Source organism: Aulonocara sp. 'chitande type north' Nkhata Bay, linkage group LG7 (assembly GCF_057382095.1).
Source record: "Aulonocara sp. 'chitande type north' Nkhata Bay isolate Kocher_YH1m ecotype deep benthic linkage group LG7, A_spYH_male_GT1.1, whole genome shotgun sequence".
NCBI lineage: Eukaryota > Metazoa > Chordata > Actinopteri > Cichliformes > Cichlidae > Aulonocara > Aulonocara sp. 'chitande type north' Nkhata Bay.
This window is the reverse complement of record NC_141350.1, coordinates 6,583,828-6,604,452: the sequence shown is the minus strand read 5'-3', so window position 1 is coordinate 6,604,452 and position 20,625 is coordinate 6,583,828. Positions and strand designations below refer to the sequence as shown.

Here is a 20,625-nt window from a genome sequence, read left to right as displayed (position 1 = left end):
CTTTAGAGGTCCCAGCTGACACTCAAGCTGCTATAGAAACAAAACAAATTAAGAAAAACTAAATCCCTCTATACTTTCTGAAATGTTCTCCCACACATAGCAAATAAAGGACTAGTGATGTATGATACATTTCAAATTGCTTTAGGAATACAAGCTTAAACTTAATTGCTTCCACACACTAAACTGTGCATTGAGAATTCAGTGTCATCATATTAGCTGAGCTGGATGTTTGAGTCTGTACAACATTATTACCATCACCGTCCAGAGCAAAAGCAGACCTGGTTGCGCATGACTGCGCCGCTTCTATTGGTGTAAGACAGTAACTTTAGTCACAGAGCGTGTGTAAGAGGCTGATAAGAGCCAGGCACTGACAGTGCTTTGCTAGTTCAATTGCTTTGTGTGTACATTGCATAAAAAGGCAAGGAAAAAAAGAATGAGAGCAGTTGCTGACTTAAGTGTAAAATAATTTCCTTAGATTATTTAATAAGGCTCTGTGATTTTTTTCATGAAAAAGCCATATTCTTCTTTAAGAAGTTAAGCACTACTAATGCATTACAGGGGAATAATCAAGTAGTGTTGTTTTATTGCTAATGTATAATAATCCAAAGACTCCCAATTATACTTGATATAACCCATTGCTCTCATTCTGTCCATCTGCACCCAGTAATCTCGTCCAAGACAGGAAACAGGCTTGAACAGCAAATACGAGGCAGGAGTCCCATGCGATTATTGAATAAATGATGTATTAATGTGAGGCCGCAGTCTTGTAATTGTAACTATTTTAGGTAAAGTACTTGCATCCAGCTGGAGGAAATGCTGGCGCTCTTCCTCACTAACTAAAATATTTCCACTTTCAGGAGGGAGCCTTCAAAATATATTTTTCTCCTTCCTCTTGAAATGAAATGTTAGTGAAAGTAGACAAAATATCTCTACCCTCTGTCTAAAAAGGAAAAGGGGACAAAAATCAATGTAACACGTCCAATAAAACCTCAAAATTAATTCTAAAGGCAAATAAACACCTCTATAAAACAACCTCTACAAAACTAAACACTGAAGCCTGCTTAAATGTTTTCTTGTAGGGCTGATGTATTCAGCGCAGTCTGTTTTAGATAATGCTGCGTGAATGCCGTGTATTTTCACTGGCTTTAGAGAATGTGGTGTTTATAGTACCATATTAAGATAATGTAGTTTTCCTTTAAACTGAAGCACATCGACAAGTTGAATGTTGGAATTGAGGGCATTTTGTATTCATGGCGAATGCTGTGAGCTCTTGACTGCACAATATTTAGGATGACAACACTTTTGAAAAATGCCGCCCGTTATCTCAGTCCTTCACACATATATGCGCTCTACTTGCACAAATTGTGCTTATTTTCATCTTCCCTCACCATAATCTCGCTCCTCGCTGCCTCCGATCAGTCGTGACAGGTGTCACTCCTTTGCCCTGCACTCACGCGCACACACAAACACGCAGATGCACACACAGAAAATAAACATTAAAGAGTTCCTCCAATGGGGCATATCTCATAAAGCCGAAATACTAATTTAGCTGAAAAACTCTACTCGAATGAAAATAAAACTCCAATACGTCTCTTTTCACAGCAGTCTGTGTTCCAGATCAGCGTCGAAGGGGTTAGAGGTTTTATTCATGAACATTTAGCTGTCCTTCTTAATAAGACAGACTACAGGGATGTACAGACAACCTCACAAAACAGCTTATTGACTCTCTTTCATGTTTTCCACCTATGACAGGTGGAAAGAGTTGTGGCAAAGTCAGGAGCATCTAGGGAATGATCCAGAGGGCAAATGAGGAGCAGGGTGACAGAATGAAATATTAGCGAATAAGAGGGGGGCCATGGGGGAGGGGGTGATGTTGAGGGGCGCTAACTCATTTTAAGAGTTCCTCCTCTGACAGACCAGTGCTGTTGCACTGAAGGACATTTAATCTTAAGACCCAAGGCTGACCTCGTGCCAATAAAACAATGTTAAAACTGAGGCATTAGGTAAGTGTTTTCTGTCTGCTCTGCTTGTCTGCCAAAGCTCCTTCCTTCACTCTTGGCTGGCATTTCTGAGAGCTCAATGTGCCTTGTGTTTCCAGCATCCATGTGCAGGCTTTTCTGAGCTGCACAAGCCCATTTTAGGTAAATAATTTTAGCTCCTATCGCGTGTCACATTTTGTTTCACTACAGTTCCTGGGTAGAGAAAAATGGGTCTACCACAGACCCATATTGTAGTTATATTGAGTGCTTATTCTAATGAATTGCAAGTCAATGAGCCCTTTAATTGTTCTCAGTTTTATGCAGAATGCAAGATGATGCTGTCTTTTGCTGTGCTGCAAGACAGTAATGACGCCATTAAACTTCCCACTGACGATGCAGCGAGGCTCAGTCATATACACATTCATACAAAGCTGAATGTGATTTTGCTGTGACGTCTGTGCTAACAGTTACAAGCCTTCGACAAATCTAATCCCGATTATGATTAAATGGCCTCTGAAACACAGCTTCACTTTCAATCCTTATGTCAAGATGCCAAGGCAAATATGATTTTGCCAGTTAAATATATTTTCATTGAGACGAAATCTTTTCTGGTAACAAGATATATGGGACAAGAGCTCTCCTCGACAAAGCAGCTCACAAACTTTGGCAAAAACAGCAGCAGGATCCATACTGAGTGGATGCAGAAGGCTTTTTTGGAACACGGTTTATGGCTATTTGTGACATGCCATTCAAATCGGACTAACAGTCAACAATTATTTGCCAAATATTGCTTGTGTGAAACCCAGCTCAATAGCCTTTTTAGCTCTCTCTACAGAGAACAGCTTGTTTTGCATCATCTCGCTGTGTCTCTCTCCAGACCTCTAATCCGGTTCCATTGTCTCTCAGTGCAGTTTTATGGATGGTAAGGACATGAACAGAAGGGTAAAGCAGACATTATAATTAGAAACTCCCCATTAACACCCATGCTAAAATTCTCAATTTGTCTACTCTTCCAGCTGAACCTTTTCCTGTATTGTATAATGAATACATTGGAGTTTATAGCTTCCACTCACTTTTTTGTAATTTTATTTTTTTTTTTTACAAATGTATGCATCAGCTGTAAAGAACCCTTCCTTTGCTGCCCTTTAGATGAACAGGGAAGGCATCCATTCTTTCTGTTAACTACAAAATTAACTAGCAATGTCTTCTCATCGTCACACCCTATTTTGAGCCACTGCAAAGGATTACAATAGGAGCCAACTAAACACATAAAAATATAAGGTTGCTTTCAGGGTTTTTTTTTTTGCATTCAATTCATAATTTCAAGGCTACTGCTATAAAAATGCTCAGTTTTAATTAACACCTTAAAAATGTTTTTTACTTGTTGGAAAAATGACTTACATGCAAATGTGTGCATAGGCTTTCTTATCTTACAATACTTACAATACAACAACACTATATTTTGGTAAATATTTGTCATTTTAAACCTACTGCACCGAGTTAATTTTAGATACATTTATTTATGTTTAACTGATTTAACGGCTGAACTTTCTTGTGAACTAGAAGATTTTTGTGCAGCTTTAAGTTAGCATGTGGAGATGCCTAAAAGAGTCAAAGTTGTGTTAGCAGTATAATATGGTTGCTTCTATCATAGATGGAGTGTACCTATACCATCATGCTTGTCATTTAATGCAAAAAAGAAATGAATAAACATGTGAACATCGCTACTCCTCTAAAGTTGTACACATCCCACCATTTCTCCTTGAACACAAACTAACATCAGCTGTTTGTAGAGCGTAGGAAGAAAACAGCATGTTTGTGATTTCTCTTTCCCTTTCCATTCATCCTACGTTCAGGTAACTGAATCTATGTAATGCAAGTAATGACAGTGTGATGATTAAATTTAGTACAGTAACACATTACATTACTGAAAAATATAATGGGATTACAGCAATGCATGCATTACACGTAACCCAGAATTTGGGGCTTTTAAGTTTGAGTTCATATGAATTGGTTGGGTTCCTGGCACAGACCTTGCTTTTAAGTATAGTCCACAAATTTTCAATACATTTTATGTTGGGACGTCCAAGAGATTTATTGTCAGCCTGTGCAGCAATGTAAAACTCTCTTCAATGTGGACATTGATGTTGGGGTTCTTGCAGTTTCCAGTTCACGGCAGACTTGAGTATTGGTGGTTGCTGAGCTGTTCCTGAACATCCTAACCAACTTCTCATTTAAAGGTGGCAGTCTCTGTCTTCTCCCAGCCCTTGGCAGTGGTGACACACCCAAATAAGTTGTACTTACCGGTACATACAATTGTTTGAACTGATGAAGGCTCCAAGATAACTTCCCAACTTGTGCAAATCTCCCTCTCAGATCTTCCGTGAGTTCCTTTGACTTCCCCATTGTTCTGAGTTCACTTCAGTCCAGTGAGCGCTGTTAAACAAATCCTTTTGATGCTGGCAAACAGAAACTGCCAGTTGTTGTCAATTATGATCTCTACCAAGAAGTTAATGAGCCATGGCTTTGTGAAGTCATCACAACCACTTATTAAAATATTTACATTAACGTATGCATACATTTCAGCGCATGTGTATATTTTGACTCTTTGTGAAAGTCCACGTAGATCTTGTTTTGAAACCCCTTAAAGATGTATGCTGTGCAAAGATTTCACCACAAAACAGTATTTCCCTGAAGACCTCATCTCATCTAACCTCTTGACCGGTGATATATTAGCTACATGACAAGGTCATTGGCTTTTGGTGCATTTGTAATGTAAAAATAAATAGATAAAATATTTATATGAATAAATAAAACACGGAAAAATGTTAACCCAAACACAAAAAAAATGCGAGGCTTCTCTGTCTTGGTTTTACTCGTCAAACGAGTTTTCTCTCTCCCGCCTCTGTGTGTCTCTACCGTTCCCAAACACACAGGAGACTGCTAGCAGGAAGTAGAAAAAAAGAAGACAGCAGCTGACAAAAATAAGGAAGTAAACGTTGTCGGTTTAGAGCAGGAGCTCCCTTTGTGCTGTAAAGTAAAAGTAGATAAGTCGACAGCTCAGCAGCAGAATTCAAAGTACGACGGCTGCGCTAAGGAAGTTAGCCGTCAAGCTAATTCTTCACAGACTCCACATTAACTCAGAACAAGCCCTGGAGAGAAAACACGAGGGAAGAGGAAGACAGACGAGTAAGTACACTCTGCAGACTGCTGCAAACTGCCCTGCAGGATGAGGGAGAAAATGTCTGTGTATTTGTGTGAGGAGGCACTGTGTGAATGTGAGTAAGAGACAGAGAACTGGCAGAGAGGGGCGGTGGAAGAGCGAAAGAGGGGGAGTTTTCTCTCCATTACAGCACTTTTTCTGTCGGTTGTTTGTGTCAGCAGTGGAGAGAGTACACAAACAGAGCCCAAGAGAGGAAGGCTTCGAGGAGAAAGAGAAAGGAGACAAAAAAGTGTGTACCAGCCAGGCATGCATCTGTGCTCTTTTCATTCTGTTCAGCTTCACTCCTGCAGAGTGGTCTGAAAGGGGGTGGTGGTGAGTGCACATAAAGACAAAAAAGAACAAGATATGAAAAGGTCAAGGCTTGACGACATAACCAGGAAGGTGAAGGAAGGAGAGCAGGGGAGTGTTTGGTCATGCTGAGGGCACAGGAATACACACTCAGCACTTTCTGTTTGTGAGTCAGTAAACAATGTGAGTGTGTTTGCACACAAAGGCAGTTCAGTGACTGCAGATGTGCTGTAATGTGGCACTCGATGGCATTTCGTCTAGATGCCTGACAACATCTGTTTCGGGAATATTAAATCAGAGGGGATTAGTCCTGAGAATCTTGGACTTTCCCTTGTGCAAAGATGAGATGTGTTTACAGAAGGTCACAGCTATCTATAACCCGTCTTCTTCTCACTGTTTCTCTCCTGTCAGACTTTGCTATCTGATACCTTGAATTTTTTCAGCCACCATGGAGCACAACGGAGAACCTGAGACAGGTTCTAATGAACTGAAACAAGAAGAGTTGCCGCAGATGGACGGTTCATGTGATGCGTGCGAGCCTGATGAGGCCCAGCCAGCGACACAAGTGTGCCCCATCTGCAGTTTTGCCTTCTGCCCCATCCATGCAGACAGACACGCCAGTAGCACGCATCATGTGCTATTGCCCTATAACCCCGAAGGCACCCAGGCTAATGGTCTTGGCACAAACAGGGACTCCAGAGTTGGAGGCGCAGCTGAGGATGAAGCTGTGGGAGAGATGGCAGCTGAAATGGGTGCAAATCGTGGGATGGCACCTCTTGGAGTGGCAGTAGTTAATGGGAATGAGAGGGTTGATCTTGAGGAAGGAGAAGGAGCCCATAACTCTCCACCTGTGGAAGCAGAGCTCGGCGAGGGAGCTGAGGGTGCAGAAGCAGGGCCAGAGGCTGGGGCTGCTGAAGACAATGGGAAGAGAAACACCGTGACAGTAGAGAGATTGCGTTGCAAGGAGCATGGCCAGGAGGGCTCCCTCTACTGTAAACCTGATGAAAAGATCATCTGTGTGGTGTGTGCTGTGCAAGGTGAGCACAAGGAACATGAGATCATAACTCTGCATGAAGCCTACGTTTGGCAGAAGGTGAGATGCACACTTATGTAAGGTTTATATATATATATATATATAGTGTACCTAATCTTTATGGCATGCCCCCCAACAATATCTGCTATGAAACATACAGTGTCACATGTCTAGTTTGCATTTCTAATTTTGTATTAGTTAGTGTGCCAATCATTGTCTTCAAGTTAATTTGAGAGGGCTATGTGCTCTATTTTAAATATATGTCCCATGATAACCCACAGTTCTTCATCAATAAATTAATTCTTACAGACACTTTGATTCTTGTGAAAGCTGTGAAAGAGAAATGAAACATTAAAAATACACCCCGATGTCCCTTTTGGTTTGGTGCCAATTATGGCTTCACCCTTACTTCGTTTTCCCAGATGGCCTTTTCTCTTCAGGCATTTTAAATAGAGCCACTGAGTCACAAGTTGTTTAGTGAAGCACTGCATTTGGTCTAGTAAGTCATGTTAATCTGTTGGATTTATGGGGGGAAAAAAGGTCCATCAAATCTGGGTTCATTTATGCAGAGCTTGGTGTTTCTGATTATTATAGTTTCATTTCAGGTCAGATGTTCAGCACACTGATCACATTTGGGCTGTGCTATTGCACAGAGGACAAGGTGATATGATCAGAAACAAGGGCTTAGTTTTGAATTAATGTTATGAGCATAAGAGGTTTTTGTTTGTGAGCGGTGAAATAAACTGATTTAGAAAGTCTGAGCAGAAGCCTTATTTTAAAATGGTCATGCAAAGTCAGTGAAACTTAACTGTCTAGAACTGCAGTGTTGTCTTTGGTGGTACAAACAAAAGTAGAGCAACACACTTAACTGACTTACATTTACAGACACATATGGATTGATTACAGACAAAGAGGGTCAGACATACAGCCCAAGGCCACAGTGTTTAGTCTAAACACCCCTTAGCTTTAATCCTGCTTCCTGTGTTAATGTGCTCTTGTGGAGAAACTTTAACACCTTGTATATTGCATATCAAAATATGGAATATTGTAGTCTCCTCAAAATGTTGTCATACTACCAGATGAGGTTTTTTTGGCACTGTCCTTGTGTAGAGTTATAAACTAAAATGTAAACTCAATGGTACTCTTTTGAATGAGTGCAAGATTAAGGTAAACAAATAATTAGCCTGCTGCATGTCTTGTTTGACTTGCACAAAAAGAATATCTGTGTTTGTGCTGTTTTTATAGTGGCCTACTGTGCTGTGTTTACCGCTTGTTTGTCTGTTGTATCTGCAGAGCAGGCAGGGTTATGACCTGCTGGGCTGTACACAACAGATGGCTGAGAAGATCAAGACCAAGTGGACCAACCCTGAGGTGAGTGCTAACTCCTGTGTACAGAAGCCTAACACTTGTTATACAGCAAAGAACCATTTTTAGAAAACCTCTCCCAAAAAAGGTGCACGCATCTGTTCTTAATTAATGAGCTCATACCGGCACCTATTTAAATGAAGTTTGAATATATTTGTGGTGATAAAAGGTGGTTTTAAATTCCATGCAAGGGGTGACAGGGCACCATTTGTATATTAATTTGGATTTTAGTGAGATTGTGCCATGTGTTTTGAGTTTGAATATGCAGATTATTTTTGAAGCTTACATTTAAGAGACAGCTGAACAATCAGTGTATTTAACATTAAGTGTCCAAGTGTTACAGAACATAGATATAAGAGGTTTGAGTTAGAGATCAAACAACAGTGTAGTTATACAAATAACCAGTTGCTTGAAGGTTTTTTACTTACTTGGGAGTGACTCCACAGTCAAGAAAATGATGGTCGATTTTAAGTCATATCCATGGACGTATTTAGGGCAAGCAGTGTCAGTCATCCTAACAAACTGAAGCTGCAGGCACTGGGCATTTCTATATTTTAAATGCAAATGCATATTTATGCTGGCACAGTTGGGATGTCACTGATATGAAGTCCTTGTATGCATTATTTCTTTGTCATGGCTTCTTTTAAAAGAAAAAAAAAAGATGAATAGCGATTTTTTTAAAAAAAAAAAAAAATCAACTAGGTTATATCTGTAGCAACAACTTGTTTGATTTTGTAGGTTCTGTAGCTACGATCGAACATTATTTGAAGCCCTAACAAGGAAAAAGACAAAAAGATATTAGTCTGTTACATCTTTTTGTGTGCAGTTATAAATATGATATAGACAGTGTAGTATCAGAAACAGCAGTCTAAAATAGAAGTAGATTATGTCGTAAAGGGATTCAGCATTGTGTATATTCATTGTGCTGCTCCATGCACAGACCACAGATATTCCCTATTGTGTTAGGTTTCTGCAGATAGAAGTCAGCTTGAAGCGTGGCTTCATTGTGTGATTACTGAGTCATGACGTTTTTAGACTTCGGTTGATTTCACTTTTTTGACTCAGCACTTCTGTGCCAAGTCAGAGGTTGTATTTTTCAAAGTGACTGTGATCTAGGCATTGTCATGTAAAAAAAATAAAGAGTGCTGAATACTGAATGCCCCGTAGCTGTTGTTAAACCCTTTTTGAACTGGGTAAGCTGACAAAAAAAAAAATCAAGTGTTCAGTCTTCGACTCAGAATATGCATATGGTGTAAAATACAATGTTGCATTGCAATGAATTTTTATTATTTTATAATTCATAATTAAGGCAATAAGGGGGACGAATTATCCAATATAATAATGAAGATCGTATCTTTACAGGACTGTTGTGCTATTTCACTACTTTTGTTTACTTGTTAAATCCACTCAAATTCTATGCAGGGCTGGCTTTGTGTACCAGCATCTTACTGTCGGTAGTGCCGTCTGCAAAGGCACCTGCTGGTGTAAGCATTGGGAGGCGGGATATGTGACATAGATTTGTTTCTTCTTCTCAGATTGTCTCAATCATCATGACACAGCTGTAACCTTACTTTACCATTTTCATCAAATCTTTTCCAGGTTGCCCTCCAAAAACAAACATGGTAACCTTTTTCTTAATGTCAGCCTAAACAAAAGCTATTCAAACTGAATTTTCATGACAAGTCAACCTTGAAAGCAGTTGCTGTATTTCCATTACAGATGCTATAGCGGGGGCATGTTCTGCCACTGAAAATAAAACCTGACCACATATGCCTAGGAGTTGTGCACTGAGAGGTGTGACAAACAAAGGCAGGATTGGGAATGTGCGTCCGCGGTCTCGGCTATTTACCATTTAAAGCTGCAGTACCTGTTCTCTCTCTCAACCACCTCTGCAGCCCTTGTTCTGCTGTATGCTCTGCTTTTATAACTGTGTCAGAACCCATCGGTGAGCCGTGGCACACGAGAGCATTGTTGAATACATGCAGAGATGTGACCCAAGCACAGTGGCGTAGTGTAACCGGTTAATTAGAGTGGCCTGTGAGAGAGAACACGTTTTCTGGCAGCCTACACCCCACCCAAGTTCATGTGTATTATCATAGTAAAATATCAGTGCCACCCCAAGGACTTCCTGAACATTTAGTCTGGGGTTGTTTCACTGTGGATTTGCAGTGTGCTTACTGAAAACCTCTTACCTGCTTGCTCACAGGGCACTGTGTTAGAGACTATTATGTGGTATGTCGGCATGTCCTCTCGGCTCTCTCAAATGTCAGCGTCGCTTATCATGCATGACAGGCAAGTCAGAATGACTACCTGTGCTGAGAAAAGTTGTGTGTGTGTGTGTGTGTGTGTGTGTGCACGTATAAAATAGAGGGTAAAGAAAAAGAGGAGCTGGAGGAGTTTAAATTGCATGGTATTGACATCTTAAAACACTTCAGAGAGAAAGAGGGTCTGAGTGGCTGTCTGTGTGTAGGTGAGAGGTGGATGAAAGATTTAACCCTTGGCTTGCATTTGCTTATTAATTCTAATCTGCTTATGTACTTTGCCACAGGCTTGGGGATTTTAATCTCTGAGCTCATATTGTAATTCTCCACAGGGGACTAGAATATAAGGGGGGAAAACAGTGATAAAGCTGCATACATATTAATAGAGGGCCAGAGGCGTAACATAATTTGAGGAGTAAAGATGGCCGTCTGTCAGTCAGCCAGTCACCTGAAGTTAACTATAGTAAGAGTGCAGGTGAGGCATGTTGGGGTTTCAAACCACAGCAGTACGTAGTCAGCATATTTACCTCGTCTCATGTTTTATTTACTTTTTACTTGTTTCTGCCAACCAGGATGCCGTCTAGGGCACATGCAGTCCACAGAGCCTCTCAGCTACAAAGAGAAGAGTCCATTAGCAGCACAGCAGTATCAGCCCAGTCACAACTGTGTATGTGTGTGCAGTGGCTACATCCATTTTCCCTGCCTCATAAAATCTACAAGAGCAGCAGACACATTAAAGGTGTCTTAGGAAGCTGAGGTTGAGGAATAGACAGGAGAGACATGAAAAGACTTGGCAGACTTGGTAGTGTTAGGTTTATTCACCCCTCTCTACCTTGTCCTATTCTTTCTCTTCCTACCTCCTTTTGCTCTTTAGAGCTGTCACTCACATTTTATTTTGCCATTTTAATTGAATTTATCATGTATCATTCCCCAGAAAGTTTCTTGGCTGACATTCCTTTAGTCGAAAACAAATAAAAAGGTGTTGGAAATTGAAACTATGCTATTGTAAAACCATTTTATAACTTCCGCCACTTCCCTTTTTTCTTATTGTTTTATATGACTATAGCAGAGCTGTTTTTATTCAAATCAATTATCTGTCCCTTGCTTTGTTGTGTTAGAGGCTAAATTGGAAAATCTAGTTTCTGGGAGAGATAAAGGAGAGCGAGGGAGAGTAGTGTTCACTTGGAACAAGGCCACTGTTGCTAAGGGCAAGGACAGTTCAAATCCATTTAGTCCTAATGTTCTATTAATGCTTTTTAGGCCTTTTTAAAAAAGCATCACACCAAACAGAGCTGTGAATAGGCAGTAGAGTCTGCTGTGATTTGGAACAACAGAGAAACATATCTATCTGAACTCTGTCGCTTAAAATAAATCCCTAAAGCACAAACCTTTAACACAACTGCTGCTTTTATAATTCAGTCACTAATGGTGTAAAACATGGACGTAGCTTATGGGTCACAAAAATCAGCTAATGCGAAAGTGTTTTCAACTTACATTCTATTTATAGGCCACCAGATGGTGATAGCTGTAGTTCCAAAAAGACTTCGGATCTTTGGAAGTCTATGGAAAAACAGCTTTTTTTTCTCTCCCTCTAACTTTGTAAATCTTGGTAATTTTGTTTCAGAATTGAGGGTTATTCATGTAGGTTGCAATTTTACAATCAGTCCCTCTCCTTTTTTCATGTATTTATTTGTTTGTTTGATTTGGATTTTTTTCTAATATCGAGGGTTCAAAATGGCACTTAAGAAACAAATGAATGCTCACGCTGTATCTTTACTCCAACTAGTTCCCAGTAAGCAGTGGACTGTTGTCCCTCCTGAGGCCTCATTTTGTGGCTTTAGTTTGCAGCATTGGAAATGAAGATTAGCACGCATGAGTGCTTCTTCCTTCTTACTTTCCAATCGGGACAAATTCTCAGAGAAGCTTCATTGCTGAGTGAAAGGTCCAATGGCAGAGAGCTCTTGCTTCTCAACAAACAAAGAACTGATCCAGGATCACAGCCTCCATCTGCCTCAAAGGCCATGGGGCCTCACAGAGAACCAACAGAGATGGTTGAGAGAGAGGACGCCTAATTCCGTGTATTCATACCATAGCGTTGGCTATGGGAAGGTTTGTTCTTTATGGTTCCTCACTGTGGCAAAAAAGACTGTGTACAGTCCTTTTGTGTACAGGCATTTTCTCAGATTATTAGAATGTTTAAAATCGAAATTCTACAGTGAAAAACTTTCATCTGTCCATGTTTTTGCTCACATAGTTGTGAACCCCTGCCTATTTAGTCCTGAGGCACTCACTGTCTCAACTTTACTCTGTTGCATCTTTCCTGACATATTAAATATTTTGCCTTGTTAGAATTAACTTCAGTGTTTTTTGTTTTTTTTTTTAAATAAAAAGTAATACAGCTTCTCAGTTTCAGCATTGGTGTGTTTCCTTGGTACTATTTTCTATAAACTTTAAATTATTTGAAAACTATTGCATTTTCTTTTTATTTACATTCCACAGAGCACACAGTTGTTTTGGCATTTTAGAATAAATTAACTCGGAGAGAGTCATGTAGTCAATGCTGGTCCTTTCTCTCCAGTAGTCTACAATGGGGGGCTTTGATACAAGTAGGTCTTGACAATGAATGAAACTTTGTTACTAGTCTAACCCAGTTGTAGTTTTTTGTTCTTTATCTGAGAGAAATACATTCATGACATTGATTTTGGTGAAGATAAGAGAATGAGCAATGTGCATGTTTTTCTCTCCTCACACAAAGAAAGTAAATTAAAAGTGTTACTTCTTGCGCTTGGTTTAATGGGCAATTTGGAGAATCTGATTGCTTGTGCAGAAATGGCAAATACACGATAAAACTTTGGGCCCCAGGGGCCATGGCTCTGCCAACCTTAGTAAAGACTGATGATTCTTTGCTTCACTGGAGAGAGGGAGACTGAGGGGAAACAAGATTAAATAGATGGAAAGGAAGAGAGTGAAGTTCTGCTCAAGGGAAAACGGGAGACAGAGCAGCTGATGTTCATAGATTGAAGCAATTATATTCAGGAGCAGAGATCATGACAAGGGATTTTGGGTTATTTTACCTCATGACAGTATCTTCATTGGAGGTGGAGTTTTGTCTAGACAGAAGAACTGCAGGAACGAGTTTGTTTATTGAGGTGTTTTAACGTAATGAGTCATAGCTAAAGAGAGGCTCGTTGGGGAATGGGCAAAGGAATTAAAAAGGTATCTCAGTGAGCAGTTCTGCTGCCTTGAAAGCCAAACAGATGGCTTGCTGTGGTAGAAGGAGCCTCTGAGATCTCTATCTGCAGATGGGATGCATGGAGTTTGCCTTTAGGGAATCTAATATATGCTATCAATTAGTTAATGCATGACAGAGACCTGTAGGCTTGCTGGAATAATGTTCACATTTAAATGTATAAAGTCCCTATCTGACCCTCACATGCATTGCTTTTAATTGCTTTTCCCCCCGCATTCAGATTTTGAGTAGCTCATTGTGGTTTATTCTGGTTAATTTGTGGCTGCTGTATATCTCTGTTTTGTGGTGAGTTAAATTTTCCCTGTTTATTCGTTCTTTCTCATTGTTTCCTTCTTTGTCTCTTTGAACTCTTTCTACATATCTTAGATGTCTACTGAGGAACTTGAGGAGTATGTGAGCAGTCAGTTTGAGGAGCTCCGCAAATTGGTGCTACTGGAAGAGAAGAGGACCCTTCACCTGGTAGACCTTAAAGAAGCATTCCTCACAGCATCTGCTGCTGAGAAAATCGCAGAGATCACTGTTGAGACTGAAAAGCTTCAGGAAGAAATGGCCAACATAACACACCAGCTATGCCTGCTGGAGCAGGCTGAGGCGCAGGCAATAGCTCCTGTAGTGGCAGTAGAGGCCCTTTTAGCAGGGCCTGGAGCAGCTCACAGAGTGCTGGTAAGAGTAGCATTCATAACATTTTCTTTTTATGAGGGATGTTTACCTTCTTAAACCTTTTAAATGCAGTGGGGAATATAATTGTTTCCTCTAAGTTGGTGCCTTTTTAAACAAAATCTGATTTTTGTTAATTAATTAATTTAATTATTTTTATAGCTATTTTCTTTATGTTCTTAGACTTTTACGCTACCTATTTGTTTGACCAGTTAAGCAGGAACTATAGTGTTGCAGAGACTATATAAAAGCAGTCATTCCTGTTTTACTATAATGAAATCTGCCTGTGGGACACATCCCATCTTGATGCATTGTAATCCAAAGTCACCAGACGAGTCCACACAGTCTCAGACACTAACATCTACCTAGAGCGTTAAACTTACCGTCAAAATGTATGTCGTGAATTGAAGCATGCCAGCAGGCTCGCAGCCACAGAAACTATACCGTACCCAGTACACTGGAGCCTTTCCACTTGCATATTTAAACAAGCTTGTTTACTAACTAGACCTAAAAATGTCATTAACATACCAGTCTTAGAACATTAACCAAGTGCTCAAGAAATTTAATGAAAAGACAGTGTCTTACTTACATGTTTGATTGAACTTGGCACCCTAATTAGCAACATCACAGCACAAGGTCTGTTGAGAAGATTTTGAAAGAATGATTAACTCGTGTAACATGAGAACATGCTTGTAAAAGCAGTGCTATTGCTCTTATCTAAAAAAGGTTATAGGTAGTTTTAAGGTAGGATGAATAGAGAACAAGAACCGCAACACAGAACAGTTATCAGCGTTACATAAAGCTGTGTTTATTTGCTTGTGGTTAGGCCTGAAAATGGTCTTGCGCATGAGGTCTTTGTTTAAAGATGAATGCTGTCAGCCATGGGTGCTTGATTCCAGGTCGTCCACTTGAAAGGATTTTCTTCCAAGTACTTAAGAAACCTTCTGCAAACAGCAACATTTATAAGGAGAACAGGTGCCATCATACACAGCTTTGTTCCAAGTGAAAAGAGACACTGGATCTACAGTATTTATTCATTATACATTATACTTATATATATTGAAATTATGTTTTCAGAATGTTCTCTCCTCTGTTAATGTGATGCATGTAGATAGATGCAGATAAAGCCTAAGCTTTTGGCTGCAATGTAAGGCCAAATACCCTTTTGCTATAGTATTGGCAGTTATAAACACATTTAGTCTTTTTACATCTTGGCCCCTTGGTGAAAGTTTACACCTTGTGCCAAAGAACTGCACACACCTGCACATGTGTGCAACTACACTATATATTATAGAGGTTTGCATGTATGTGAACTCTTGCACAGTAAAGGGTTGCAACCCATCTCCTCACATGTGCATCAAACTCTGTGGCGCTTCACTGCGTGTCTCATTTGAAAATTGAAGAGAAGGCTTTTACTGCTCATGGCCCCAAATTAAAATATCGCATTGGTCCATTTGTCACTCTCTATATTGCAGTCACTGCAGTTAAGAGAGGAGGCTTGAGTGTTCTCTGGAGGTTCTGTGCACAACTAAGTAGGTTGTAGTAATAGCGGTAGCTGATGTGTAGATTGCTTTATGGCCCTAAATGAATGTCGATGGGTAAGCTGTTTGTTGTCATGTGTTAGTTATTAATGGAGTAACTAAAAAGCAGCATTATTCGTTCACTGGAGATTCGTGTCAGTACAGAAAGAGAAGTTAAGTAGCTGCTCACTTATTACGTATCTTGCTGTGTACTCAAGCGAATATACACTGACGCTATCACTCACTTGTTTATCTACAACATTTTGGTGTTCCCACAGCGCTTGTAACTGTTGCATGTTTCATGTAGTCCTCCTGCAGTGTGTTGGGTAACAACCTTTCATGTTGTCATGGATGAAACTAACATTTATGATGACTCCACCAATTATTGATAGCACTGGATGTTTAGGCAAATTTGGGATCAGTCTTTTTAAAGTTTTATCTAGGCTGGATGGGAGCCTTAGTACACAACCATTTAAGGTCCGTCTATGATGGCTGATGATAAATGGTATGTTGGTTGCTGGTCAGAATCTGGTTGGGTCACACTATGAATTTCATAGAATTTACCGAAAACCACACTTGTGTTTACTTGGTGCCTTAGGTAGTTTGTTAGATGTTGTGCTTTGGATCCATTATTTTCTTCCTTTTTTGGGACTAGTTTCCACACCATGATGCTGCAACCACAGTTTTCAATTGTGTGGATTATACTAATGAAGTGAGGCTCAGTGCCTGGTTTCATGTGGTTGGGAAATGTGGCCAAATGGTTCATTTCAGATGCTTTATAGCACTCCATCCCTCTATAAAAATCTTATTGGTGAAGGGCCGTGCTACTGATTGTGCTTCTGTAAGGATTTCCCGTGATGAATTAACAATATATTTCCATAGCCTTCCTTTGGTTTGACATTGTGGAGAATTACATCCAGACTTATATGGAAGAAAATGTGTTGAATCCATTTTAACAAGATTTGGAAAATTAGAAAGGGGTCTGAAAAGTTTTCACATGCTGTATGCGGTCCCTGTTTGCTTTTTTGGATTACTGTTTATTTCTCTTCTTGTAAAGCTCAATCTAATCCTGCTAGCCCGGGAGCTACAGTTCACCCTCCAGCCCTTTTGGAATTGGTGCTCTGAGTTAAACTTTTTACAAGAAAAGAAGGATTTACTTTTTCAGACAATTGCTGCTTTGTATGCATATCAAGGCCAAATACTGTGGCCATGTAACTGCAAGTCTGTGAGATATATAAGCTAGGATGTAAAATATATCTTGCACTTATCCTTTTAACATTCTTTGGATGAAAATTAAACAATTGGAAGGAGTTAGACAAAAATATTAAAAGTTACAGTCTGTTTGTTATCACATTGCTCAATTTCCATCTTTTCATTAAAAAGTGGCTGTAGGTACTCATTTATATCATCATTAAATTTGTGTTTACTTAAACAATTACTGATGATAGAGTAATTAAAAAAACACACATGCCCCTGGGCAGGAGTCTTACAGCTAAAAGGGCGATATGTGTCAGCTAAAATATCCATACAGATACACAGAGAGCACAGCAAACACTGTAACTGAACATGCACACTAAAATGACAGGACTGTAGAAGATGGTACACAACAGGTGCATGACTGTAGACTAAACACGGTTAATACTGTGTAGACAGAGTTTATGTGAAATGCTTAGCGTATAAGTACTGAATTGGATTTCGAAGTTCTCAGAAATATATCTTCGAAAAACAGACACAGAGCCTCACTAAGCTATAAAGAAGATGCAGCATGAACAGAAAGCTAAGAAGCCTCATTATTCAGGCAATCTGAGTCAGAACAAGTGACCTAACCCTCACTTAGTTCTGACCCAAGTCTGCTTTGTTCGGTTTTTATATTTTATACATGTTAGCAGGATTTTGGTTTAAACCATTTGAAAATGATAAGAAATAATATTGTAACAATAAGTTTTCTTTTTTTCACTTCATTTTTTCTATATCTATTATATATGACTGTACAAATGGGGTGTCAAATGAAATATTTTTTTTTTTTGCTTCAGATCATTTTTTACACTTTTCAGTTGATGCTTAAAGCTTCAAATACAATTAAGTTGTTATTTGAAAAACAGGTCATTCTTTTAGGATATTTTCGTTTTAAAATCTCTGACTGTGGTTTCTTTCCAGCTTTGAGAGACCAGTTTTTATGTGTGCACATAATAACTAAGTTGCCCCAGGCCATGTGAATGATGTAGGAAATGTTGAATCTGGGCTCATTCAGACCTTGAGGGATATTTTTGTTTCTATTGAAAAGGTAACCATAGTCCTATAGCTGAGATCTTCTTTCAAACTGCACATTTCTTTTAATTTTGTTCCATTAAAAACTCTTAATTGGACAAAATAAAAATGATGAACACAGCAGTGTAACACAAGCCTTGTTTGTACTCATAAACTGATCTAGTCAAAACAAAGAAATGCATTATGTGTTATTAATAGACAGTTGGCCTGCAATGAAAAAAAGACTTGCATGATAAGGTGAAATGTGAAACGGACATGAATATGATATATTTTACCTTTAACAGCCAGTATGCATAACCCTATTAGGCCTTTTTAAATAAAACTTCCATTTCATAAAAAAATGAAATGGAAGTTTCTATTAAAATGCGATTTACCTCATTAAAAAGCCATATTTGCTTTAACGGCACAGACAAAACAAGCTTACCAGTGATTCATAAGCATCTGCCATCTACAGAGGCAATTTATCATTTTGTATATCACCGCAGTAGATTTTAAATCAGACAACCAAGATTCGATTAAATTGCAACATTTCAACTTTAATTTCAAGGATTGATACAAAAAACAAGTTTTGTATTAGCTGTTTAGGAATTACAGCCATTTTTATTGGGGCAGGGATAGCTCAGTAGGTAAAGGGGTCGCCCCATGATCGGAAGGTCGGCGGTTCGAATCCACTTAACGGCTACCCTGAGGTACCCCTGAGCAAGGTACCGTCCCTACACACTGCTCCCCGGGCGCCTGCTTAGTGGGCTGCCCACTGCTTCACTGAGTGAATGGGTCAAATGCAGAGAAAAACAAGTAATTTCCCCATGGGGATCAATAAAGTATCCATTATTATTATTATTATTATTATTATCATTTATACACAGTCCCTTATTTTCAGAGGCTAGAAATTAATTGACTTGCAGTCATTTCCAGGCTTGTTCCCTCAGTATTGCATGACAAATTAAGGGGATAAAAGATCTAGAGTTGATTCCAAGTTCTGAAGTTGCAGCTGTTTACTGGAGCTTTCCATATGAGGTCCGAAGAGATGTTGATCATTAGGCTGAAAAATCTAAATAAACCTATCAGAGAGAAAGCAAAACCTTTAGGAGTGGCCAAGTCAGCGATCTGGTGCGTTATTAAACAAAAGGAATATTGGCCAGTTAAGCAACACCAAAATGCATGAAACATCACAGAGGACAACAAAAATGGTTTTGGTGGGGGGGGTTATAAAACATCTAGCCAAGTCAAGAACATTTCAAGGAGGTAGGAGTGTCATTGTTTAAGTCTATACCTTCATCAATGTATAAACAGGAGTGTTCAATATAAGCACATGTATAAACATGTTAAATTCTGACTGTAAAGATTTCATGTCTACAGTCCAGCAGTAATTTAAATGTGACAGATTTGCTTCAGGAAATGATGAATTTGCATCTTCTAGGATTGGATGAGATTTCATTTACTTTGTTGTTATTCACATAAAAAAGGGATTTTTCTTGCAATGATGATATGAGTGTTCCACGCCGGCAGTGTGACATTGAGAAATCTTTTAAGCTCCAATCAAAATTAAATAGAACGGCCTGCACATGACTAATGTTTGCAGCTTTGTTCCAGTTTGTTCCTTTAAAAGCTCATGAATATACATGAGCACAAGTGCAAAATGAAACTAAAAATTAATGGGTCAGATTTTAAGCCACACCATCTGTGGACTGCACTGATTTAAATTGAGTTATTTTTTTGTTACTCAAAATGCATGCAAAAAGATGTCAAATGTTTTGTTTTTAAATATGTTTTTCTTTCTCCCTGTCTCACTCTTTTCTTTCTCCCCCTTTCCCTCCATTTATTATTTTCAGCACAACATTGAGGCCAGGCCAAGGTAAGACTGCCCGTATGATTCATGTTCAGCTTTTTATAGCAGAATAGTTTAACTGTGACTGAAGACCCCTCTGTACCTCCTCCTTCTCCAACATCATCCACTATGACTCTAACTAGCATTCATCTCACATACAGTCACACACCTTACAACTTTTTTTTTCTTTTTTTTTTACCTTCCCTCTAACAACCTGTCATTTCCTCCCTCAAACATCACCCAAACTCATACACATCAAGCCATTCCATGCCTCCAAACCTATTCAGTCACATGCAAGTCACATCTGTGCCCCAGCAAGGCAATTAGTAGTCCTCTTCTGAGTGTCCCCCTGGAATCAGAAGAGGTGACAGTCTGCCTGGTCCAATAAAAGTGCTCAGAACAGCTGCTGGCAAGATGCGTGTGTGCATGTGTGTGTGCATATGTGCATGCATTCCCTCATCTGAGCCATTTCAAAAAGCCCAGAAGTGTCTTTAAAAAAACAAACAAACACACAATCTTTAACATGGTTCCTAACTAATGTCTGGATCCATAGTTAATCCTTGAATACAATATTATCAGTGATAATTTTAGGGCGTATCGGCTTGCATGCATTTCTGACAGGATTGCTGCATCATCAGCAGGATCAAGTCTCACTATCTTATACATCATTGTATTTACATCTCTAATGTCTCAAAGCGGGTAAGGTGTGCCTACAGACGTGTAGAAGGGAGATTTCTTTCTCAGCTACTATGTGTCAATTTGCGTGGTGGTTTGTCTATACTTTCTCTTTCACCATTCTGTCTGTGTGTGTCAGACAATCTGAAATGGATAGTCTCACACTTATTGATCTGTTGACATGAAAACCTCTCCACCTTCTTCCACCAGAACAGGAGCACTCCTAACACCATCTGTTGTCTCTGCCTTCCTGCTTAGCTGTCTCTGTGGGCTTTCAT

General features: G+C 39.4%; 1 protein-coding gene across 2 annotated transcripts in view; it reads left to right on the top strand.

Moving 5' to 3' along the window:
- The first annotated feature begins 4,843 nt into the window (after positions 1 to 4,843).
- The window catches only part of trim44 (tripartite motif containing 44), a 42,823-nt gene continuing 27,041 nt past the window's right edge, over positions 4,844 to 20,625 (top strand). The window contains exons 1-5 of one of the 2 annotated variants that reach the window (XM_086298215.1): positions 4,844 to 5,168; positions 5,934 to 6,583; positions 7,817 to 7,894; positions 13,766 to 14,062; positions 19,677 to 19,699. In XM_086298215.1, the coding sequence (XP_086154341.1) occupies positions 5,939 to 6,583; positions 7,817 to 7,894; positions 13,766 to 14,062; positions 19,677 to 19,699 (1,043 nt within the window). In that variant the 5' untranslated portion in view covers positions 4,844 to 5,168; positions 5,934 to 5,938. Of the gene's footprint in view, positions 5,169 to 5,901; positions 6,584 to 7,816; positions 7,895 to 13,765; positions 14,063 to 19,676; positions 19,700 to 20,625 lie in introns of both variants that reach the window. The other variant, XM_086298214.1, reaches the window with a different exon arrangement.